At 41.9% G+C, this 9779-nt stretch overlaps 1 protein-coding gene across 1 annotated transcript; it reads right to left on the bottom strand.

Moving 5' to 3' along the window:
- Positions 1-235: 235 nt before the first annotated feature.
- AGD2 (Pyridoxal phosphate (PLP)-dependent transferases superfamily protein) lies at positions 236-1914 on the bottom strand. Its single transcript, XM_086505985.1, has 2 exons — positions 1692-1914; positions 236-1590 (listed from the first exon to the last, which is right to left on the bottom strand). Exons 1-2 carry the CDS (start codon positions 1788-1790, stop codon positions 409-411), a joined length of 1281 nt encoding a protein of 426 aa, XP_086362111.1. The 5' UTR covers positions 1791-1914; the 3' UTR covers positions 236-408.
- Between the last annotated feature and the right edge of the window lie 7865 nt (positions 1915-9779).

Raw genomic sequence — 9779 nt, forward strand, 5'->3', positions numbered from 1 at the left:
TGTAATTATCCGTTCCATAACAATGCATGGCTTCCATTAACTACTGTTTCACAATACAAGCGCAATGAAGAGAAAACACCTACATGGGGAGGTTTGCAGAGTAAACAATGGACCTCCGTGATATTGCACATTGATTACAAAAATTTGTGACTAGCTGAGTCGATTCCACACGTACCAACTATCAGCATGTAGAAAATACCAAAAACTACAGGACTTCAATGCCACCCATTACAAATTATAGATAACAACCAAATTCCATCAAGAATTACATTTACCAATTAAATGTTGAATGTCATTGTTAGCTTGTTAAATAATCTCAAAACAGGGATGTCTTGTATTCCCACAGTACATATGCCAAAGTTGCTTCCACAAAACTGGCCGGCCTTGTTTGGCTCTTAAGCCATAAAATTACCTTTTGAACAGAGCTTTTAGACGCTTGGAAGCTTCTAGAATGTTTTCTCTATGACCAAACGCACTAGCTCTGATGAATCCTTCGCCTGCTGGCCCAAACCCACTACCTGGAGTGGTCACGATATGTGCTTTCTCCAAGATTTCTGCAAATACATCCCAAGAGTTCCGACCCGGGAACTGCACCCATACATAGGGAGCATTTCTTCCCCCAAAAGTTTTAAAACCAAGAGAGGTGAATGTATCCACTAAAATCTGTGTGTTTTCCTTGTAGAATGCAACCACTTCATTCATGGCCTTCCACCCTTCTGTCGAAAGGCATGCTAAGCCACCTGCTTGAGCAATGTTCGATGCACCATTGAAGCAAGTGCTCATGACCCTGTTGAAGTCATTGATGACGGGAAATCCATCAGAATAGAGAATTTCATCTGGCACAACTGTCCAGCCAAGGCGCACACCAGTAAATCCTGCGTATTTCGAGAAAGAACCTGTTTCAATTGCAACTTCTCGAGCACCTGGAATTTCATAAATTGATTTCGGGTTGTCATCTGACATGTAGATAGCATATGCAGAGTCGTATACTATGATAGACCCATTCTTCTTTGCAAATGCAACAAGCTCCTTGAGTTGAGACCTAGTTGCTGCTGCACCAGTGGGGTTGTTCGGAGAGCAAAAGTATATAATATCTTTTCTTGCAATAGACCCAAGATCCGGAAAGAAGTTGTTCTCAGGTCCGCACTTCATATACCCAATCTTGTCATATTGCTGGACATCAGTGAGGAAACCGCCTGTCTGACCCACCATAACGCTAGTATCGACATAAGCAGGATAAGAAGGGTCTTGTACAGCCATAGAGACTTGTGGGCCGAAGAGGAGCTGCAAGCGAGCAATGTCACATTTGGCACCATCAGAAACAAAGATCTCTGTTTCTTTGATGTTGAGGTCAGCATAAAGCCTCTTGGCTATGGCAGCACGAAGGGGTTTCTCCCCCTGTTCAGCACCATATCCACTGTATCCTTCAGGAGTAGACAAGGCTTTGGCTTTGGCTTCCATGGCTGAGGATATGGGTAAAGGGATGGGCTCTGTGGTATCGCCAATACCCAAGCTGATGACTTTAACGTCAGGATACTTCTGCATATGCGCATTGCGTCGCCTAGCAATCTCAGGGAAGAGATAGCCAGCCTGCAACTTAGCCATATTAGAATTTCGAGGTACCTTTGTAGTTACTGCAACTTTCTCCATCGGCTCAGCAAGACACGATATTTTGAGGATGGGGCCCTTACTTGCTTCTTCCTTCGATGCATGCAATCGCCCGCTACCCATGAAGAACGAGGTTGTGGAAGATGCCAACGCAGCTCCTGACAGCTTCCTAGAGAGGACATTTGAGGTGCAGGGTGAGGAAGCGACCTCCATTGCTGCAACCTCCCTCCTCGCCCTGCCTGTGCTTTCCCGGAAAACCCTATTCGACGGTTTACTTTCACACCTTGATCACTCAGTTGTCCGGCAGAACAAACGAGAGAGAGAAGAAGAGAATTTTAACGTCGTAAGAAACTATCCCAAGAGACCTTAAAAATCTATCCAACGAGGAGAGTTGAACTCAAAACCTCTTATTCAAGAGGGAAATGACATTACCAATCTACCACACTTGGGTGATAGAAAGGTTATACCATTTTCTCTTTTTATTGACCACACTTACACACACGAGAAGAAGAGAATTTTAACGTCATAGGAAACTATCCCAAGAGACCTTAAAGATCTATCCGACGAGGAGAGTTGAACTCAAGACCTGTTGAGAGAGAGAGAGAGAGAGAGAGAGAGAGAGAGAGAGAGAGAGCACATGCAGGGTCCCGATCGGTACAAATATGGACTTGGGTGATCCAAAGATAAAATCCATGGATATACTTTCCCATGGGGAATCAGATATAGGCAATGGCTGAAGCAAGCTAAGTTGCTTCCCTCTATCAAACTTTGTCTTTTGATATACAATGCATTTGGCAACATAGTTTGGTATGTCTGCCTTAATTGTTGGCTAATAAAAGTACATCTCTACTCCCTTGAGAGTAGCTTGAATCCCTCTATGTCCCGCATACATGAGATTCGTACATAACCTTTTCATGTAAACTCTGTGTAACACATAATATGTTTCCATAGAGAAGATAACCATCTTGCACATTGTGTGGTTCCTCTTCCTTCCCTAGTGCAATAGCTGACATTACGTCTTTGAAGTTTGGATTCGTAGAGCAGACTCATCTATCATAAAGGATAGATCATTGTGAGTAGCTATTAATACAGCATTCACCCTTGGCCTTCGTGAAAGTGCATCGGTCACTTAGTTGTGCTTACCGGCTATGTGAGCAATATGAAAATTAAACTCTGAGAGAATATTTACCCATCTCATTAGCTTATCGCATAATTTAGTTAAAGTATTCAAGACTTTGATGATTTGTGCTCAAAACAAATGAAGTGCCTAGGAGATAATGCTTCCAAGCATTTAGGACATGTAAGATAGCTAAAAGCTCTTTTTCATATATACCTAGATTATTTTCTTGGTCATCCAATCTCCTACTTTCATATGCTATGGGATATCCTTCTTGAAGCAAAACAGCTCCAAGGCATTGTCCACAAGCATCACAATGGACCTCAAAAGCCTTTGAAAGGTCTAGTAATATTATCACGGGTTGAGAGATAAGCTTTGCCCCTAAATTTTCAAAATTTTCATTATCTTTTGCAGCCCATACAAATTTAACATTCTTTTTGGTCAAATCATACAATGGGCTTTCTATGAACGAGAATTTTTCTACGAAGCGTCTATAGTATGCACACGTTCCTATAAAGATTCTTAATTCATGTAGATTCGTTGGTATAGGCCACTCTTTTATTACCTCCAACTTTGCAAGGTCCATTCGGATCCCTGCTTGAGAGATAATATGACCTAAATATTGAATCACTTTTAAGAAAAACTTGCTTTTTTCATGATTAATGTAAAGCTTATTGTTAACCCACAAGTCAGGCAGTTGAGTCAATACTAGGCGAATAGGAGGCTTGGGGACTGCCCAACGCTCCCTATCGCTTGGTGTTGCCCTTGGTGTAACCGACGATGGAGACCCTTTTGGTGATGTGATTACAATTCATGCAGTGGAGTCAATACTAAGCGAATAGGAGGCTTGGAGACTGCCCAACGCCACCTATCGCTTGGTGTTGACCTTGGTATTAAAGTCATTACAAGAGGCAGTTGAGTCAATACTGGGTGAATAGGAGGCTTGGGGACTATCCAACGCCACCTAGTGCTTGGTGTTGACCTTGGTGTCAAAGACATGACATGCGGTAGTAAAGTCTAACACCGAGCGAATATGAAACTTGGTGATTGCCCAACACCACCTATCGCTTGGTACTGACCTTGGCAAATAGGCGTCGGCCCACTAAACATCCATGTGCATTACATTGTTTTGAGTTAGGGACCGTGTTTGTCGATCCAATAGGAAAAGGGTAAGAGTGATCGCCGATGAGAGGCGCACTCTAACTGAAACATTCAAGGGTTATTTGGCTAAGCATGGGCGCCCAAGTGTGAATGGGCTAGCTCATAATAAAAGTCACCTAAACCTAAAAACCATTCATTCTCTCATTTGTGCAATTGAAGAGTGCTCTTGCTCCATCTCCATCTTCTTCTTCATCTCCTTGTGTGTGTGTGTGTGTGTGTGTGTGTGTGTGTGTATGCGTGAGAGAGAGAGAGAGGGAGAGAGAGAGAGATTGTGTGTGATCGAGCATTACGAGGCACGACAGTGGCGAGGTGGTTGAGCACGGCACAGTGGTAGCTCCCTCTTCTTCGCGGTGAGGAATCTTCCATGAAGGCGAGCGTAGGGCGGTGAGTGACACACCCTTGCTCTCTTGGGCTTGCTAGGTTAGTCTAGTTGTGTGCTAGCAGCCATTTGTGGCTCGCACACAGTGTACGGCAAGTCCCTTGCATTGACACGTGCGACAGACGTGCACATTTTTGGTGCCGCTGTCGGGGAATCGCCATGCACTAAGCTCAAGAGGCACTCTGTGCTTCTTCTGTGAGTGTGTGTTGTTAGGAAGGAAGAGGAAGAAGAAGTTATTTTCTGCAAGTTTTTATTTCCTGCATAATCTCTGTTTTCTGTCAATGTCTGCTTGCACATAATCTTTTGCACAGTTAGTAGTTAGTGTGTTAGCTAGTAAATGAGTAAGCAGTAAGCAGAGTAGGTAGCTTCACTGTCAGTTAGTAGTTAGCAGAGTAGTTAAGCTTAGTTAGCAGAGTAGTTAGCTGTAGAGGAGATAAGGTTAGGTTAGTTAGGAGAGTATAGGTAAAGGTGTAGTGTGTATGTGACCCAAAAAGGCCACTGAAACCGCGGCAACCGCCCAAAAAAATAAAATGAAAAAAATTAAGCGTGAGACGTGAGTGTGTTCTATGAAAATTTAGGATCAGGATCGTGATCATTCCCCCATGCCCAAGCCCAAGCCCAGGCCCAGGCCTCAGTCTTATGATATATACTAGACTCACTCTTATATATATACCCTACCCCCACAAGAAGGAATGAGGGCATGCGTGACAAGTTCCTCAAGTCCTCCACTATTCCCTTCACACTCACCTTTTGGACTTATTAATTCTAGTCCTCTCCCCACTTAGGAAAAGACTAGTTTTAGGATTTCAAAGGATGTACGTAACCGAATCGGGGGCTGTAAAACACGATACGTCCCTCTAGCTAAGATGCTCATTTTGAGCTATCGTACGCCATATTCTGTGGCTCGGTTTAAAAAAAGGGACCAAAAGTACCAAAAATTGGATTGTAAACACCTAAAAAACTGGGTGAGCGGCCTTCACGGGTACTCAGAAACACCTTTAGAGTGTCGAGGTCACATGCACCTACACTCTAGTCGTGTGCTAGAGGACGAGCAAATCGAGAGTGTCTCCGTTTACGCGGGTACTCATTATTCCTCTACCTTAGGCTCTAGGCCCTCAGTGGGAACCCAAGGTAGTACCACTCAGGGCCCGCATATTGCGTCCAGTCACTCTTCCTCTGACTACAACATCATGGAGGGTTACCCAATGCCTAATCTTGATAGCTCAAGCCAAGACATGCATGCCATGGACCCACGATCCGGGCCGAGCGTATTTAACCGCTTGAAGGAAAACTTTAGTAGAGCCACTCGTTCCGAACATGGAGCTAACGATGTAAATGAGGGGGTGGGGAAGTAAATTCGCCATTCATGACCAACGTAGACCCCATGCTCTTAGAGAATGTGTACGTGAATACTCCATTCACTGCACCCCCTAACTCTTCAGAGCTATCTCCCTCCGAGGTTATATTACCTGATGGTAGAAGCCTTGCCGAAGTGCAAGAGGTTGAGCGATATATCATTGTGGCTATGGAAAAGGAAATCGAGCGCTTACGCAAGGTAGAGCAACAAAGAGAGTTAAAATCGAAAGCCCTTATGTCAATATCCTTGCTAGGAGAGCAATCTAGTGCTCTTGAATTAGCGACCTTTAAGGGTCAACCCATAGAGAGCCACATTGCATCTAGTTCAAAGGACACCCCTAGCACCTCAATCTTAGATGGAGCGTTCCTAAATAAGAACTGGGAGTACGAACTACAAACATAAATTTTAACCAACCTATACATAGGTCACACCTATCACGTGGGTTGGTTAGATGTCCTACAATCCACAACGGGTGCTACTAGTGTGGAGGATCAACAACAAAGAGTTTGTGAGGTCATCCATAGGGTTATTGAGCTAGAAAGGCAGAACAAAGAGATCCACATGTCTTCAACGGGTCTCATGAGATTCTTGGATACAGGGAAGGCTAAACAACCAACCTTATCACAAATGGAGACTCCCTCGGTAAGTTTGATGGATTTTCCATATGTTGTTTCGCCAGGGGTCTCAGTGCAATCTGAGTCCACAAGTAATATGTTTACTTTTCCAAGTCTAGCTCATCTTTCCCTTGATGACACCACGGCTACCATGCCTACCCCAATGATGGGCATGCCAAGAAACACGCCATGGACCTCATTTGTTAGTAAAGCACCGCTACATGGTAGCTCAATGCCGACAACACCCCCTACAATTGTGTATCAATCGTATGCACCTATGGGTCCTCGTACTCATGTAGTTCCTACCCCTCCCATTGTTTCAACAACCTATAACCCACAACCACAACACCCAAGCTCTTATTTCCATGGGACCATACCGGCTAGCATTAGCATGTCACATCCGACGTCTGCTATGCCTAGGGCCACACATATGAACTTTGGGCCACCACATGGCACAACACCGTACCAAACATGGAACCCAAGGGCTTCCTATGCGCCAAGCCCAATGCCAATACCTACTCCACATGTAGTCTCTGGAGCGCCTTCACCCACAGTGCCTGCTCACTTAGGTGACCTAGCAACATTTTCTCAAGCTATCGGTCGATCTATTGCTGAGAATATGCGTAACACGTCTGATAGAGAACTTAGAAGTAAGGTAGTACAAATAGCCAAGCTCACACAAAAATTTAATGGAGATGGCCATGTGAGAAAGCATATCAAAGTGTTTGAACAAATATGCGATTCTCTAGGAGAACACAATGACCTACATAAGAGTAATGCTTTAATCCTGGGGATTGGTATAGAACCCTAAGGGTGGAAGAAAAAATGATTTACCCTACTCTTAGGAGACTATTCTTGAAAGAATATATACAAGAAGGGGTGCTTTGGGATGTAGCCTCTCAGCTCCAGAAAGCCCAACAAGAGGAAGGAGAGTCGGTGAGAGACTTTATTAGTCGCTTGAAGCATTTGAATTCTTGTTGTAATCCAACTGAGCGCTTCAATAATAATCAATTGCTTGATAAATTCATTAGGGGATTACGACTTGGGGTGCATGATTCGTTATTTGACATTCGTTTTACTCGTGAATAATGGTCGATTAATACGTTCTAAAGATTTATTCATGCGTATTATTCGCTACCACGTCAGCTTTTTGCAAAAAAACATTTTATTGCTTACATATCGATCGATAAACTATCGATCAATATTTAATCTATCGATAGGCTGTCAATCGATAACATTAATCGATCTTTATATTTTCGATCGATACAATAGTAGTATATAAAGCTCAAGTTTGCGTGTTTTAGCTACAATTCCCTTCACTAAAGTGTCAGGTTACCTCCGGCATAAAAAGGTTGATTTGTCAACTTATTTTTTTTTAAAGAAAATATTATTTCTAATGTTTATACATTAAAAATAAAATAATGATATAGATTTGAATTACTTATAATTCTTAACAATAGAAGTTATTCTTTAACTCTATTGATAAGATTAAATAAATTACTCTAAGCAATAGAGACTATACTTTAGCTCGACTTGTTTAAGAATAGATAAATAAATAATTGTATGCATTAGAGGCTATTTTTCTAGCTATAGTGCGAATGTATAATTCTAAACATTAGAAGCTATACTCTTAGCTCTATTTGTTTTAGAATAGATACTAAAAGTGATATTTGATGGTTAAAATCTATCATAGCTATAATATGTGCACAAATAATAGTGTTAGTTCATACATTTTGGAACATATACACATACATGTAGGGTCTTTTGGTTGTCGTGAACAAATGTTCTTACCTCCATATAGACATAGAATAGGTCCACTTAGTGCCTCTTGGTTGTTATAAGATGATTCTCTTACTTCCAAGTGAGGTTTAAGGTATGAAGTAGGATTCACTTGGTTGCATAGAATAGGTCCACTTAGTGCCTCTTGGTTGTTATGAGATGATTCTCTTACTTCCAAGTGAGGTTTAAGGTATGAAGTAGGATTCACTTGGTTGTTATCGAGCTTATGCTCTTACCTCTAAGTGAATATGGTGGATTACCTATAGAATTCACTAGGTTGTGATCGAGCGAAAGCTCTCACCTCCTAGTGAATATTAGTCATGCATAGTACTTGGGACTCACATGGATGTTATCGAGCTCATGCTCTTACCTCTATGTTGATAAACAAATTAGAGACCTCAGTTATTCTAGGGTCGATTGGTTGTGTTTGAGCAGTAGCTCCTACCTCCAAGAGACATAGATAGTGGAATTTGAGAATGATATATCCATTGGTGATCTTCCCTAAAATATTATCTTAACACTATTCATTCATCATTTTTATTTAGCAAATCATATCTATAACCTTTTATCTTTCTCATTGCGCTATTATGGTGAAAAATTATAATCATAGTGTATCTATTGATTGTAGGATATATTTTGTTGAAGTCAGAAAGCATGGTGCGAGGAAAAGAGTGGTCGTATGTGGAGGAAAAAGAGAGAGGCAAAACAATTTCATTTTTGGAATGCAAACATTGTGGGCGTAAGTGGCACGGCAATGCAACTCGAATCAAAGAACATCTATTTGGGACTAGTCCCAATGTGAAAGAATGTGGAGAACCACCTAACGACATATGGGTCCATTTTGCAGGGTATGTAAAGAAATGCAAACAGGCAGGACTTCTTCCTAAGAGACAGAAGGGCATGACAGGTACGTCATCTGTCAATATAGAAGAAGTGTGTGGATCAAGAAGACATGTAAGCTAACCAAGGATCTTCAATGGGAACAACCCGAACACCTTTCACTTTTCCAAATGGTGCCATGGGAGGGATAGATGCTAGTCCCGGGACATCCAGCAAAGCCGGTACGCTTGGGACTCTATAGGCAGCATTCAATCAATAGGACATGCTCGAATCGCATCTAAAGTGGACACAAGCCTTCATGGCTTGTGGAATCTCATTTAATGTCATAAGAAATCCTATTTTCGAAGATGCCCTAATGTCAACTGCAAAAAAAGGATTCATCTATCCTGATTATAATAAAATGCGAACGGAGTATGTTGACGAAGTGAAGAGCAGTACAAAAGCGATTCTCAAGTGAATAGTGCTTGACTTTTTTCCAACGTTTGGCTATACCATAGCCCTCGACGGATGGACCAGCTATCAGAAAAAACCATTGATTAATGTCATGGTAATTTGTCCCAAAGGTGCAATGTTTTTGGAGGCCATTGATACCTCATTGAAAGAGAAGACATCTCTGTACTTGACAAAGGTATATGAGCGAGCTATTGTTACAGATAATGCTTCAAACTACAAAGGAGCGGGTTTAGCCATTATGAAAGAGTACTCAGAAATTACATGGATTGGATGTGCAGCTCAATTTACTTCTAAAGGATATGGGCAGATTATCATTCATAAATCAGGTTCTTACTGACGCCAATCACATAGTCAAGTTTATACAAAAACATCAATTTACATATGCTTTATTTTGCTCAAGTCTCCGAAAAAAGCACTTCAAATCTTTTGTGCCACACGGTTCGCTACATCATACTATGTTTTGAATAATCT

The sequence above is a fragment of the Adiantum capillus-veneris genome, chromosome 29, assembly GCF_014529385.1.
Source record: "Adiantum capillus-veneris isolate H3 chromosome 29, ASM1452938v2, whole genome shotgun sequence".
In the NCBI taxonomy this organism is placed as follows: Eukaryota; Viridiplantae; Streptophyta; class Polypodiopsida; order Polypodiales; family Pteridaceae; genus Adiantum; species Adiantum capillus-veneris.